Source organism: Archocentrus centrarchus, chromosome 15, assembly GCF_007364275.1.
Source record: "Archocentrus centrarchus isolate MPI-CPG fArcCen1 chromosome 15, fArcCen1, whole genome shotgun sequence".
Classification (NCBI taxonomy): Eukaryota; Metazoa; Chordata; class Actinopteri; order Cichliformes; family Cichlidae; genus Archocentrus; species Archocentrus centrarchus.
Window position 1 is genome coordinate 4,929,819 of NC_044360.1, and position 14,776 is coordinate 4,944,594.

Consider the following 14,776-nt stretch of genomic DNA (forward strand, 5'->3'; position numbering starts at 1 on the left):
TTGTGTATGTGTGTTTTAATCTGAGCACTTGTGTTTCATATGCTCTTCTTACATTTTGTGTACCTCTTGTGTATTTTGAACGGACTTGTTTTTAAATGCTACGTGTTTACATGTCGACAGTGTCGCTTTTTTTTTTTTTGTCTGAATATGCTGAGGCTTTGTAGGCATAGATTAGTGTGTTTAGTCTGGATTTAGTGTACTCTGGTAGTGTGTATTTGTTTTGTCTGTGTCCCCATTCAATGGCACACTGTAAGGTATGCCTTCGCTGTGTGGTTAGTGTGCGTCTTTATGCATTAGCGCTGATGCTCTGTTTATAGACGGCGTGGTAGGCGTTTCGCAACAGGACATAAGGGAAACAGGACTCGAGCAGGTCCATGGTCAGGAAGGGAGACTCCTGCACAATCTGAAGCACAAAAGAAATACACAACAACTCTTATTGGAAATACACGTTAATATACTGAAATGTACTGCAATTTAAAAACCAGTTACACACCTCAACTTGACCCCATATTCATAATTTTGTGGGTTTTTTTGTAATTAAACTAATTTAAATCTCACCACCTGGTGGCAGCATGTCACCAGTGGGTGCATTGAGAGGTTTTCCAATCAGTTTACTTTTTGATATTTGTTTTTAGCCACACCCCCAAGAGGCTTCACTGCGTGAAGTTTTCTCACCATGTCCAGCAGCAGGTAGACTGATTCTCTGTTGCGCGTCGTCATCTTGTCCGTTTCCTGACCGATCTTCAGCAGGCTGGATGAGGCCAGCTACACAGAAACGTGTTACAGACCGACATTAAGAGTCTCACTAGTCAAGCATCAATTCATTTAATTAAATTTCAGATTTTTTTTTTTTTTTTTTTTTTTGACAAAAACTGTGACTTAGACGCCATTTTTATCAAAGAAAATGTGACTTGATTACATAATTACTGGAGCAGAACCTCCAATGCATCTAAATGTTTCATGCCTGCTTTGCCACCTTTATGCTTCTTCCCCAAGTTGCTGTAACTGGAGGAAAACTATTTGATATTTGACCCAAAAATCTCCCCGCAGACATTCAGCTGGGCTCACAGCGAATGACTGTCAAGGTCATTTCACAGACATCAAACTGTTCAGTGAGTCCCCATGTCCTAAGGACTGCAGAACTGTCATCCTCAAAGATTCCCAGATGGATAAAAAGGTTTCATCATAGGATAAAGCTGGACCACTTTTAAAGGGGACAAGGGAACCCAAATAATACCCCTAAGCCATACGGTAGTCACCAGACACCTCTATTGTAGGTTTTTCCTTTAATTTTTCTACATCATCCAGACCACAGGATGAAAACACAGTGCCCTGCAGAGGTGCCAAGATAGTTTTTTCTACTTTAGTGTTGTCCTAACTCCAGTCATAATGTAAATTTCTATCAAACATGAAGAAAAGTAAGTCTTACAGCCAGGAACTCTTTGAGGCGGTCCTCTATGCTTCCCTTGTGGATGGTGAAGAGAGCAGCAGCGATCTGGTTGATAGCTTTGGCCAGGCAGTGGATGTTGTTACAGTGGCCTGTAGGAGGCAGCAAACGCACACCGTTAGCTGAAGAACGAGCGGTCGTTAACTGTGGTTTCATTTCTCACATGTGACTTTCACACCAGAGAAAATCTCAGGCATATAAAACCTGGATCTGTCAGTCCTCGGCTTTATTTCCGCATTTCAACCAGACACACATTATGTGAGCATGTGATATGCATGAGAAGTATGTGAATATAAAATGTGCATGTAATGATGAGGTTAGAGAACTGTTAGCGCGGCTGCACCGGTGCCACGTCTTAGGACGTGCTCCTGGAAAAACCAATTGCTGGTTAAGACGCAGTCTGCATACTAACAATGGTGGAGCCCATTACAACTCATTATCCTTTTCAAATGTCCCTTATTAACAATGGCGCCTTTCATTTCAAGGTTGTTATGCGGCAGCGTCTTGATAATTCAAGACCTTGAGTGACGACTCTCTTTGATACCTTATCGAAAAGCCTCGTGTATCTGCAGCAGAGTCCCTCCGTGGAACTAAATATCAAGTCTGTAAAACTGAATAAATCTTTTAAGCAAAATAAATAAAAACACACACACACAGGTCACATGGGGGTAAACAGACATTTAAAACTGATTAATTATTTAAAAAGTACACATAATGAAGATGATAATATGTCTCTGGTGCACACAAATGAATCAATCTCAGGGCACAGGGTCAACATCATTTGCATGCAGAACAGTCCTGCGCCTTGAACGCAGTAAATTATGTTTCCTACAAAGAGGAGTTTTTTTTTTTTTCTCCAGCAATGAGTCATTACTTATTATCCCCTTTATTAACAAATATTAGAGCTAAAACTGAAGGGACAAAATGAGGGAGGGGAAATAATTTGTGTCACAAATATACTTAAAGTACACCATGTATTATCATTTCTGTCTGTAATGACTTGAGTCACAACAAATTTTCCTGCATAGAGTTTTAGCCGGCTCCAAACCAAAATCAATCATCACCAAATGATTAAAAAAAAAAAAAAATGTAAAAACTAGATGAAATCCTTTGGAAACACCTGGAGGGCAGCAGAAAGTACATAAGACATCTTTGACTTCCAGCACATGTTTGGTGATTTTTAGGCTTATAGCAAAGTGAACATGACAAAGATTTGTAATGAAGTTTGAACAAAAAACTCTCTAAAATCCTTTTTTCTGTCACACCAACCCTCTGCATGTCCTCCTTCACTACATCCATGAACTTTCTGTGTGATCTTCTGCTTTTCCTCCTGCCTGGCAGCCCCATATTCAACCACCTTTGTCCAGTATATCCAGTATCTAAACCATCTCAGCGTTTCTCTCCAAACCCCTCAGCCCGAGCTGCCTCTCTGAAACTCATTTCTAATCCTGGTCACTACCAACAAAAGAAAAAAAAATCTGAAATCTTCATCTCTGCTGCTTCCAGCTCAGCCTCCTGTCTTTTTGTCGGCACCACCATCTCCAAACCATACACTATAGCAGGTCTCAGTACCATCTAGTAAACCCTCCCTTTCACTTTTGCTGCTATCCTTCTGTCATAAATCACTCCTGAAACTTGTCTCTACCCACTCTACCCTGCCTGCACTCTCCTCTTGACCTCTGGCCTATGATGCTTTTAGAATAAATAAATAATGAAAGCAAGAGCACCGCTGAGCGGGTGCCAACACTCAGCTGTATGGGATTGGTAACAGCCCCCAAACATAAAATCTGTGTGAGAGTCACTACCTTCTATGGCGGGGCTGTACTGTGACATCACGTTGCTGGCGAGCGTTGGCAAAGAAACAGCCACGAAGACCATGAGCAGACAGGCGATCTTATACTCCTCCTCTGGGCTGATGTTCTCTGCAGACAAACATCAGGACGGTCATGCAGACAAGCTGCGCGGCTCCTGGACCGTGTTCGCGTGTGGCTGTGTTTGTGACTCACCGCTCTTTTGAGAGGAAAGGGCCACCACCAGAGCCGGGTCGATCTCACAGGGCAAACCTGCTGCTGAGGACAGCTCGTAAACGTTCATGGCCACCTGGAAACAGACAAAACGTCCACATAACACAAGGCGGGGGGCACATCCGGAAGCTGATCCGCTTTGACGAGTCTGTCGGTGTGTTTTACCTTCATGTCCGTCTCTCGGGGAATGTGGTCCTTGAAATCCTCCACTGAGCTGACCAGGAAAGGAATGTGACAGGACAAAACCTGGAAAGAGGAAAGCAGAGACAGATCACTAAGAGAGAAGGTGGAGAATCAGTGCTGAAGAGGAAGTATTCCAAAATATTTACAAGTGTGCTTTCCAGCAGTATTCATCTATCAGGGGTTCGGAAAGTTTCAATGACTAAGAGTCAACAAAAGAGAGACGCACACATCAACACCTGTCTTAACAAGTGTCTTAATGTAAAGTATGATTACATTTACTGATATTTTTAGATGTCATTTTGTATTGTTTTGAACTGGTGGCATATCTAAACCAGTGTTAGGAGGGTTAGGTCTGTTAGGAGAGGAGTCAGTTCTCCCTAATAGATTTAGCCGGAATCCTAGAAAATTTTATATTGGATATTTATTTATAATAATTCACCTGTAAACTGAAAGGGACATAATGCAAACTAAAGTGACTGCAGATAGAGTTTAACTGGACTTTTGATGTTGGACCCACAAAAGATGTTGAGGCTCAGAGTTTAATTCTTTTTTTCTTTTTTTTGTACCTTTCAAAATGACAGCTTTTTATGAATGTATGTCCATGTGTGAAAAGATTTCAGTGCAATCAGGACGCATTGAGACTGCCTGCAGCCTGGATTCAAAAACTCACTTTAAACTAAATAATAATAAAGAATTAAATTTAGTCCAGTTTTGCTTTCTGGAACAGGGTCTGCAGCTGCTTTGCCATAAATATAACCCAAAGCTGAATATTAGTACAATTTTATGGATGTGTGTGTGTGTGTGTGTGTCTTACATCTCTCAGAGCCTCCTGAGCGAGCGAGCGGAAGGACAAAATGACCCCAATAATGGTCATTCTCTTCAAAACACTGTCCACAGCTACAAAGATACAAAATAGAGTAAGTCAGTGCACTATGGCAGATGTTATAGTGATAAACGTTCATTCAGAAGTTCAACCAAAAATCAATGAAGAGAAGAAAATACAGACTTTTTTTTTTTTAAATCAACATTAGCATGAAACAAATCCAGACTGCTGATTACAAACACAGTTAAATATCAACTACTGAACACACAAAAAAGGCAGAAACACTCAGATCATGTTTGGATAATCACTTATAACCGCGACTCCTAAATATTTGGCATCAAGTTGAAACTGTAGCTGCCAAAAACTGTGCCAAGTAAGTGTGAGTACATGCATTCATGTGTGTGTTAATGATTACAGGTGAGTTTCTTGAAGAGTGCAGCCATGTGGTCTGGTTTGTCAAAGCTCGTCCTCATCTGAGTCAACACCTCCATGTTTTCTACCACCAGTTTCTGCACAGAGAAAAGCGCACAGACATACAAAGGAACATTTGTAAAAAAATGTATTTAACCCCTGAAAAACGATGTTTGCAATAGATGTGTATTGGTCATAAGCTGAATGTCCAGCCCTCTTCTGACAGAATGTGATGCTTTTACAAAAGCCTGGTTCCAAAAATGGGACCACGGACCAAAAAAGTCAAACGTTCAGGCTTCTAACGGCTCTAAATACTCAATATCAGTCAGTTTTTCCTAATTCCACCACTCTGTGATGTAAGGAGGAAGGGATATCCCCACTATGGTCACCTCGAGTGCACACATCTGACCATGAGCATAGCCCCACCCACCTACTATTGCAAGGGGCAGCCAATCAGAAGCTAAACTCGGCATTAAAGAAGGAGGAGCTCATAATATCAGCCGTCAGAGTGGGTATAATAGTTTCTGTGATGGCATCTTTTTTTCTTTTTTTAATGTGATCTCTGTGATTGTGGGTATGTGGATACCTTCAGCTCAGCAACCTGAGACGAGATGTGCCACATCAGGCTCTCACTGAGAAACTTCATACCGTACGGGCCCAAGAGCTCTGACAGAGAGCGCATCTCTGTGGAAGCAGCAACAAACAAACACTCAGACAAGTGCAGGTCCATTTCTCAACAAGCAAAAGAACACAAAACACAGGTGGGTTCTGTCTCACCTGCATTTCTATGTATGACTATGAATGAGTATTATTTTATGTTGACACACATAACAGCAAGATTAAGATTTCTCTTCCATAGCGGATGTGTTGTTTGTCATCATAAATACTGTGTGAATGAAACTGTTAGCGACTACGTGTTCGCATGAGTAATCTTTGTGTTTGTACCGGAAATATCAGAGTATTCTTCAGCATTGAAAGTCAGTTCGTTCTCGGTGGGCAGGTTGACGAAGGCCTTCATGGCGGGGAAATAGGCGATGTGTCCGTTACTGACCTGGCGCAGCAACGTTTCCAAGTACCTACAAACACACACAGGATGCTTTCTCAGTATGGGTTACATGCTTGGTCCTCAACAGAAAATCAGACCACCTCTGAGGTCTTTGGGGTGTAATAAATAAATTCAACTGTAGCCACTGGGTGTGCAAACCATTAAATGTTTTGTTCTGTTGTGTGCTTGTTTTCGGTCCAGGATTTGCCCTTTATTGGTGTGGATGTGCTCACTCGGCCCTCCATTTAAACAGTGGACCTTCCTGAATTTTAAAACCATAGATTTTACTGCTGATAGGATTTCAGCAACCTTTAGCAACCTATCACAAATAAGCGGAAGCGAAAGGCAGGGCATCCTTAAAAGAAGATAAATTACAATCATTTTTTTTTACTGTGAATTATGCAAAGCTACTCTAGAAGAGCCCAAGAATAAAGATATGGAGCTGGAAATGAGAACAGTAGCTCTGATTTAACACTGTTTATTTTCTTCTGCACACAGTAAAACAACTGTTTTATTAGATGTTGTAAAAAGTTTCTGATAACTGCTAATGTGCCCAATGTCTTTTATGCTTTTATGAAATTTAATGGCCTCACCTAAGTGGGAATTACACTTATGCTCCCCTTTACTATCCCATTTTTTTGGTCATTTCAATAATAATGTTTTTAGCGAATGGAGGACGTGCTAAACATCAACGCACCAGTTTGTGTATAAACTGGTGATGGTGGGCTCCCCGTGGCTGTCCAGGTGTTGCGTCTGCTGCAGGAGGACATTGTTGAAAACTCGTGTGATGTCGATGGTGACGTAATTCTCTATGGACTGCAACACCGTCATGTAGGCTCGGACGCTCGTCAGCAGCTCGCTGGGCTTGGCTATCTCCTGAGTAGCCTGGTTGTACATGGTCATCCCCACTATGGACCTGGACACAGTTAGAGGTCGAGAAAACATACGGTAAGTGGAGGGAAACTCAGTAAGTGCACGGCTATTGTAACGTGTGAAATACAGAAGGAAAGCTACACATTTTCTTGTCACTGGCTGGCTGTACTGCACAGACTAATAAGAATTAACATTCACTGAGTGACAAATGTGACTTTGACCTTGAGGACAATTTCGGTGAAGACTCATTATTTAAATCACTGTGTTTAAGTTTGATTAAATTCTAACCAATAATGTAGGAGGAGAGATTTTTGTGAATCGTAGACAAACTTCAGACACCTCTCCATGAAACGAGCTTATCGGTCCTTCAGCCAAATGAGCTAGAACTCAAAACTTTATGCGTTTTTGAAACACTACTTCCCCTAAAAGTATATTTATACCACCCATTTTTGCCATTTCAAAATTCCCCCATAGATTCCAATTAGGGATTGGTGTCTATTGGCATTTTATTATACATTTCTGGGAAAATTTATCTCTAAAATTTTTTTATCACTCTTGATGTCTAAATCTAAATACTTTCTCACAGAGACACTTAGCCAAGTATTTAATCTTACTGATTTCTTGTCTCTGGCTTCCTGTAACAAATGAATCCTTACCGCTGTACCCTTTCCATAAACGTAATCTTATGATGCATTTGGGGGATGTCTGTAAATTGTAGTTACAAAAAAAAATATATCATGGGTTACACTTCCCCAGCTGACACTGCTTTAATACACAAAAAACAACAAGACTAAAGTATCACAGTGCTGACCCAAAAGCAACTCACTCCCCTGACATCAAAAACCCTCTCCTTTATGGTGGTGCACCTTTCTGCTGTTTTACTCCATTATTTCCTTTCCAGCTATTTACATCTAACACAGTTCAATTAATCTACTTCTAAAAAAACGCTTAAAGCACCACTTCTGATCTGTGCGCTGCTTAATGATTACTGTCTGTGATGACAAGGTGGTAATTTGTCCTTTTTCCTATTCACTGAAAGCTGCATGTGTAGTATTTAATTAACACAGAGGTAGAGAAAAGCTGCATTTGTCGGGCTGCAGGGTCAACAGGGGCAACACTAAATTGGACTAAATTAATCTGCAATCATTCACGGTCTCCGTGTGTGTGTGTGTGTGTGTGTGTGTGTGTGTGCTTATTTACTTGGTAAATCTGATCTCCAGGTGCGAAGTGAGGTACTCCCTCGGTGTGAACGTGTGCTCCCACACAATCAGGTTGGGAACATAGTTGATGGAGAAGCAGAGTTCAGATAAGGCTGTGTGGAGTTTATCCAGACTGGGAGGGAAGGAAAGAAAAAAACAGCACAAAAACAACAGATATGATTAAAACAAACAATCTGAGAAAACAATCAGCAAAAACACCAATGAAACCAATAAAGGGGAGCAAAACTATGATACGTAAAATGAAGGCGGTATAGATACATGTAGGTGAAAATATGAAAAATCAACTGGAAAGCACGGACACATCTGGGAACTGTGATAATAACTTGGTGGAGGGTACAAAATAATAACAGCCAGATTTGATGTGTACAAAATAATATTTCAGCTGTTTATAGCAGAAAGAAACAACTAAATATTACTTATTGTTTTTATTACGTGAACAAAGATGGATACTTTAGGAGTGTCAAACTAATAACAAGGTTATTAATCTAAAAAGAATTATAGATTGCTATAATTATGACAGAATCAATAGTAATGACAGACTGCTGCTCTGTAGATTCTTCAAAAGCAAACAATCAGATCTTCAAATGTTTCTTCTTTTGGAACTAACTTGGTGACCAGCAGTCTGTTCTTCCTCATGCTCTCCACGCCCGGTTTCTCCCTCTCCGGCTCGCCTTTCTTCCCCGTCGCCTTCTTGCTCTTCTTGTTCACGGCTTGGCTGATGGTTTTTGCGCAGTGCTTGGGAAGCAGCTACAAGTAAAAAAAAAAAGATACAATCCATTTAGTAACATATTGTTACCCATTTTACTTTGCTCTACTGGTAAGAGAAACTTTATTGTATTATACTCAGCTTTCTGCATTGTTTCTTTTTTTTAATTAAAATTTTTATTTAATTGAGGTCCTTTACGTATTTCCGTTTTACTGAAATTGTTTCTATTACTTAATTTTTACCTTATAGAGTTATTTTGTTTTGCCTTGGTCTTTTTTATTGAGCTATTCCACGTTAAGCACATTTGTTAAAGGCTGTGGAATATCAGAACTTTTGGGATGAATCAAGTATATTTCATCTTATCTTACAGCTATGGAAAAAAAAAAAAAAAGACAACAAATAAAGAGATGGAGAGAATAACAGAGTGAGGCGTGGTAATCTTCCTTAGCACAGTTCATTAGGACAGTAGTTGATTTCTTATTGTCCGAAAAAGGGATTATTTATGGGTGAACTGAAACGTCGGGGCAAGCAGCAGCTGTTCAAAATCTCAAAACTCGACGTTTTGATGTTAATATTTCAGGTCAGACTTAAAAGAAGAGGTTAACAAAAAAACAAACAAGCTGGGGAAATATTTTACATAGATTGAGACCACTTTGAGATAATATCTCAGATAGGAGCAGCAGCTGTCTGATCCTAGAAGCCTGTAAAACTACAAAATGATGTTTTTACACTTTACAGGGTTTCAGTTGTATATTACAAACCCAGCCAGTGCACCAAAACAACTGTTATTATTATTTTATTTATTTTTTGATTTTAAACTTCTTTAAAAAAAAAAAAAAAAAAAAAAAGAGAGAACAACAAAACTATCAAGATATTAGAAAAAGATGAAAGAACCAGTCAAATGTTATAACTTAACATCTAAAGAGGTATAAAAAGTATTATTCATCCACTTAGAACCACAATGCAAAGCAGGCTAAATCATTTACTCATTCTTGGATAGAATTAATCAAAAGCAACACACACACACACACACACACACACACACACACACACACACACACACACACACACACACACACACACACACACTTTCTTCATACTGGAAGAAGGAAATAAACTCCCGGGTGTGTTTCTCTGTCTCTCCTCTTGTGCACAAATGTAGCCACGCTGTTCTTTCTGAGCCATCTGGCGCACTTTTCTAGTGGAAGTCCTGATTTTAGCTCAAGAACAGATTAAATATGATGAACCAGTCAGTTTATCATTGAACCGACGTTCTTTCCCAATAAACCCTGTCAGAACCCAACCAGCATTCAACAGGAGGAAGCTGAACAGGGGGTGGCTGATGCAGGCTGGTGACCTGCATCAGTGTTTATTTTACTTGTTTATCTTGTAGCCACTGTTCTTCCTGTGTCCAGTCTATGCAGCTCGTCTTACAGTCTCCTGGCTTTACATTGAAGATACAAGTGTCAAACTAGCCCTTTAAATGGCTGGGTTTGTGTTCCTACCTGGTCACTTAGTGTACACTGCTCAGTGCAGATGTCGGTAATCAGGTTTCTGGCCTGTTTGGCCATTTCGTCCAAAAACATGTTGCACAATGACAGGCTTCGATCCCCTATGTGGTGACGCTGAGGAGGAAGGTGGAAAGAGACAAAATGACCCAACGGCAGGCAGAATTCACAATGCTGTTTGATATGACTGACATATTTCCTGTCACAGATATATCACGTCTGATGTCCGGGCTCAGAGGGTAAAGCGGGCTGTCAGTTTGATCCACGGCTCCAGTTCCCAACAGGCCGGCGTGAGTGAGCGAATGAGGAAAAACTATAGTGAAATTTGCAGAACATTTTCCAAAAAGGCCAAAATGTTTACCGTGGGGTGATTGTTGAGACACATCTTAGATGGGTGTACAACCCAAATGTCTGCTGCGTCCAGTAACAACTTTTAGTATTTATTATTTATAGTGTCCTTCTAGTAAGAGAGTTGAGTTAATGAGTCCATTTCCACTGCATGCAAAATGGAATTATTCCTTTTCTTTGTTCTTCACTTTTCTACCAGCTGAACATCCTTGTACTATAAAGCAAATATCTGAGTTTTTCCACATGAAGTGTGGCTTGTCCTTCAATGCCCCACTTTTTTTTTTTTTTTTTTTTTTTTTTAAACTTAAAGCATCTTTGTGTGAAACTGGGAAGTCAAAGATGCTTCTAGTAATCTCTAAAGAAGCAAACTCCATATTTGGGTGAAAATAAGAGACGCAGGAGTTTGTAATCTGATTAAATGGGCATGTGTGAGGTTAGCTACAGCTACATTTTTCTAACCTATATTTGTTTCTGACATTTTGACCAACTGATACCATTAAAATCACACAGAATGAGCTATTAGCTATTTGAAGTGCATCCATGGATGTACAGGAAACTATCCCTAGCTTACTTTTAAACAGAAGAAAACGAGTCTAAGTGGATTTCTGGACTTTTTCCACCTCCTTTCATTACGCCCACCCCCGCGTCTAAGACTTATATATTTCCCTGTCCCCCTATTGTTGACTCTCCCTCTGTGCCTTGTGTTCAACCCACTGACATCCATGCTTGGGAAACTTTCAAATATCCTCATCCCCTACAGGCCACATATTCTAATTTCCCTTTGTTAAAAAGAATATCTTACTGTGTTTTTGTTTGCATGTGTGTATTTACCTCCTCAGGACAGAGTTCATGTGTGCAGGACATGAAATGCGTACAAAGCAGAGGGAAGCAGATGGAGTGCCGGCTCTGGGAGGGAAGCTCCAAGCACTGCTGAAACATCTTTTCAAATGCACGGCTGTAGAAGCTGCACACAAAAACACAGAAGGAGCACAGAGATATTTCAAATCATATCTGAATTATGCACAGGACTTCTCTGAGTTTCACATGAGTGCCTCACCAGAAAATAGACAGGTCTGATGTCTCCACAAGCATCTCCACCAGAGAGTCCACCATCTTGGTGTGGAAGATGATGGTGTTCATCATTTTACCGAGCTCCTTGTGATCGGCTAAACCAAGACTGGCTTTAGAGACACTGGTGTAGGCCTAGAGAGAGGAATAAGAGCACAAGCAGGACATAAAAGACAAATTCAAGTTCTTCACTGTTCCATTTTGCACTGCCCCGAATGACTGAACAGCTGTATTAATATTTAACGGACTGTAATACATTTTGGTAGTCAGGGAAACCACGTTAAGCTCGAAGAACTTATTTCAAAAGAATTTAAGCACTAAAGTTATGGTTATACCTGCAGTCTGAACCAGTCCAGTCTCATGCCTCTGAAGTCAAACACTTCTCCATCCTCCACTGGAACACACAAACCAAAAGTGTACTCAAAAAAATCACACTCAGTATCTTAATAACTTTGGTTCCTCCTAAAATCCACAGCATCTTTACCATAATCAATACTGCCGTGACCTAGTACTACTGCAAAAATTACTCCTTATTCTGTTACTGCTCCCAATCTTCCATTTAGTAAAGACTCACCTTGTTTCACACTGAGAGAAGTCATTGTGTTGACAAATGAAGACATGATTATAGATTCATCCTCTGGACACACAGACAGGTTCTTTGAAATGAAACACAAAGAGGAGGCTGATTAAACAAGTGAGGCAAAATGTCCAAAAAAAAAAAAAAAAAAAAAAAAAAAAAGACTGTATAGATTCTGCTTTTAAATATGACAAAAAAAATTAGAGGCAGGGAGTCATGTATCCTGAAACTGAAGCGGTCTCAGAGGGATGTTGGATGGTGACACCAACTCAGTAACACCACGTTTGTCTTTTCCTGCGTGTTCCCACCTGAACCAGTTCATTCAGCACCACAGCGTCAAACCCAGACAGGTACTGGACATAGTATCGCTGCATCACAGGACCATACTTCCTGACGTGAGCTCGAAGCTCCTCCATGTAGAAGATCAACTCTGCTATGTGTCTGCAAAACACACACACACACACACACACACACACCAGAAACGAAAGAAACATGAGCGGCCGAGTGCACAACAAGCAGGTGTGTTTATACTGACATGTGGCTTGTATACACAAACACACAAAAGACTTGTGCTTACTTATCTATGAAATCATCTGTGCTTTTCTTCTGGATGTTGTCTGCGTGTCGAAGCAGCCAGATGATCTCATCACGGGCGAATGACAGCGCCATGAACACAAAGAGCGCCTAGCAGAACAGAAATTTGGAGGGAAATGGAGAGAGTTTAAGAACAAAAAAAAAAAAACTGTGAAAAACATTCATTACAAAAAGCAGCTACCAGCATCTACTTCTTCACAATCTGAATACAATTTGAATTTCAGCACAGCTATAATGCTACAATGAGAAACTAAAAGCAACTAAACAGGTGATATTTTAATACTTTAGGCAGCTTTTTATGATTAATTAGGTTACAAGAATCCAAGTTTTTCAGCCCCTTTCTTTTGAGATACACTTGTTTTTATGTCATGTTAGCTGCTGCGGCGTAAACCACTGCTGTGCAAAGAACCGCTTCTGAAACCCTGAGCCAAATATGTTCACCATCACAGGGTTTCTGAAACTTCACGAACACCTGGCCAGATGTGACCGAATGCAAATCACAAGGCAGGGCTGCCTTTAATCATGCCCTGTGTTATAATCAGTCATGACAGTAATATGGACCATGAGTTACAACATAAAGATCATGTTATATTCAATAAAACAAGGGATTGAGACCATAAACACATTAGGAATAAGGTCACAGATCAAAGAAATTAGAGGCTATCCCGTGCTGAAAGAAGGTTTAAGGCACTTCTGCACTGGCTTTACTTTATGTTTACAGCTGATTATAGGGTTATTTGTACTGGTATTCTAGATTACCTTTGGACCTAGCAGTCCAGGCTGGTCAGCTAAAACAGTGGCCAACTCTTTCAGAGCTGATCTGAGGAATTTGCGTCTCTCTCTGTGCATGGAGCCTCTGTAGAGAACCAGACAGACGAAGAAATTCAGAACAGTACATCAAAACACCCAAAGCATCACGATTAAATGGTATTCTGACACTTTTAGGACAATCCTGCAGAAGGACAAAAAGTAAGTAGATGATAGTGACAGCAGAAGAATAAGAATGAAGATGAAAGGGGAAGACGGAATAAGTAATGAGGATAAAAGCAGAGATGAGACATGGGGGGGGGGGGGGGGGGGGGCAAGTTGAGGATAAAACTGGGGGAAAAAAATGAAAAAGGATGCAGAGAAAAAAAGGTGATGCTTCACAGTGAGGCTTCCCGGGAGAGGGTAGAAGCAAAAGCTAAGGCGACAGTTAAAATCTTAAAAAGACCAGGAATATAAAATTAATAATACAGAAAATGGGGGCGTTGGCAAAAAAGCAAATCATAAAATTGGAGTATTTTTTACGTTTGTGAGAAGAAAAAGTAAAGAGGATTTGATGAGGGGATATGAAACAAGGTTATACATACGCATGAGACAGAGCCTGTTCTTTGCACTCCCTGATGTCATTGATGCGTTTGTTGTACCTGGAAAACACATAAGAGGAAAAGATGCTTAAAAGAAAAAGAAAGAAAAAGAGCAAAATGGGAACATTAAGAGAAAATGTCCATCAAATCATCAAATTCCTCAATAACCATCCAATCCACTAAGATATTCAACAATCATATGAAAGTGAAAAAAAAAACCTAACGATCACAGTCTGTGTGTTTGTGCATCTGTGTCCACATATAACAATCCTCATACCCTCTGATGTTCACAAACAGGTCCTCGGCAGCCTTGTGGATGTGGAAGACTTCATCTCTGAACAGACAGAGACAGGTGGAGCTCTGCAGAGCCAGCTTCCACAAAGACAGCGCTGCTGCGTCACTGTTGAGCGCCGCGTGGCACAGGATGAAGCCAACTGCAAAGAGAACAGAGACAGATACAGAACGAAGCGCAGACAGGAACCTTTTGATCGGCTGGCACCCGGTTCACATGATCAGACCATCGGGTTTGATGCTGTTTCTACAGTACTTACAAACAATCCACTTTTCCATTGTGTCCAGTGACAGGTATTCACAGGGCAT

At 40.5% G+C, this 14,776-nt stretch overlaps 1 protein-coding gene across 2 annotated transcripts in view; it reads right to left on the reverse strand.

The window, feature by feature from the left end:
* Positions 1–115: 115 nt before the first annotated feature.
* The window catches only part of nckap1 (NCK-associated protein 1), a 37,009-nt gene continuing 22,348 nt past the window's right edge, over positions 116–14,776 (reverse strand). For both annotated transcript variants that reach the window (XM_030748696.1, XM_030748694.1), the window contains 24 exons: positions 14,728–14,776; positions 14,454–14,610; positions 14,180–14,236; positions 13,587–13,683; positions 12,811–12,917; positions 12,542–12,674; positions 12,231–12,312; positions 11,992–12,050; positions 11,646–11,791; positions 11,420–11,552; positions 10,238–10,357; positions 8,634–8,773; positions 8,007–8,138; positions 6,631–6,849; positions 5,834–5,964; positions 5,475–5,572; positions 4,893–4,986; positions 4,469–4,551; positions 3,637–3,717; positions 3,454–3,547; positions 3,253–3,369; positions 1,430–1,539; positions 676–765; positions 116–403 (listed from right to left, as the gene is read on the reverse strand). In XM_030748696.1, coding sequence (XP_030604556.1) covers positions 287–403; positions 676–765; positions 1,430–1,539; positions 3,253–3,369; positions 3,454–3,547; positions 3,637–3,717; positions 4,469–4,551; positions 4,893–4,986; positions 5,475–5,572; positions 5,834–5,964; positions 6,631–6,849; positions 8,007–8,138; positions 8,634–8,773; positions 10,238–10,357; positions 11,420–11,552; positions 11,646–11,791; positions 11,992–12,050; positions 12,231–12,312; positions 12,542–12,674; positions 12,811–12,917; positions 13,587–13,683; positions 14,180–14,236; positions 14,454–14,610; positions 14,728–14,776 — 2,646 coding nt within the window. In that variant the 3' untranslated portion in view covers positions 116–286. The remainder of the gene's footprint in view (positions 404–675; positions 766–1,429; positions 1,540–3,252; positions 3,370–3,453; positions 3,548–3,636; positions 3,718–4,468; positions 4,552–4,892; positions 4,987–5,474; positions 5,573–5,833; positions 5,965–6,630; positions 6,850–8,006; positions 8,139–8,633; positions 8,774–10,237; positions 10,358–11,419; positions 11,553–11,645; positions 11,792–11,991; positions 12,051–12,230; positions 12,313–12,541; positions 12,675–12,810; positions 12,918–13,586; positions 13,684–14,179; positions 14,237–14,453; positions 14,611–14,727) is intronic.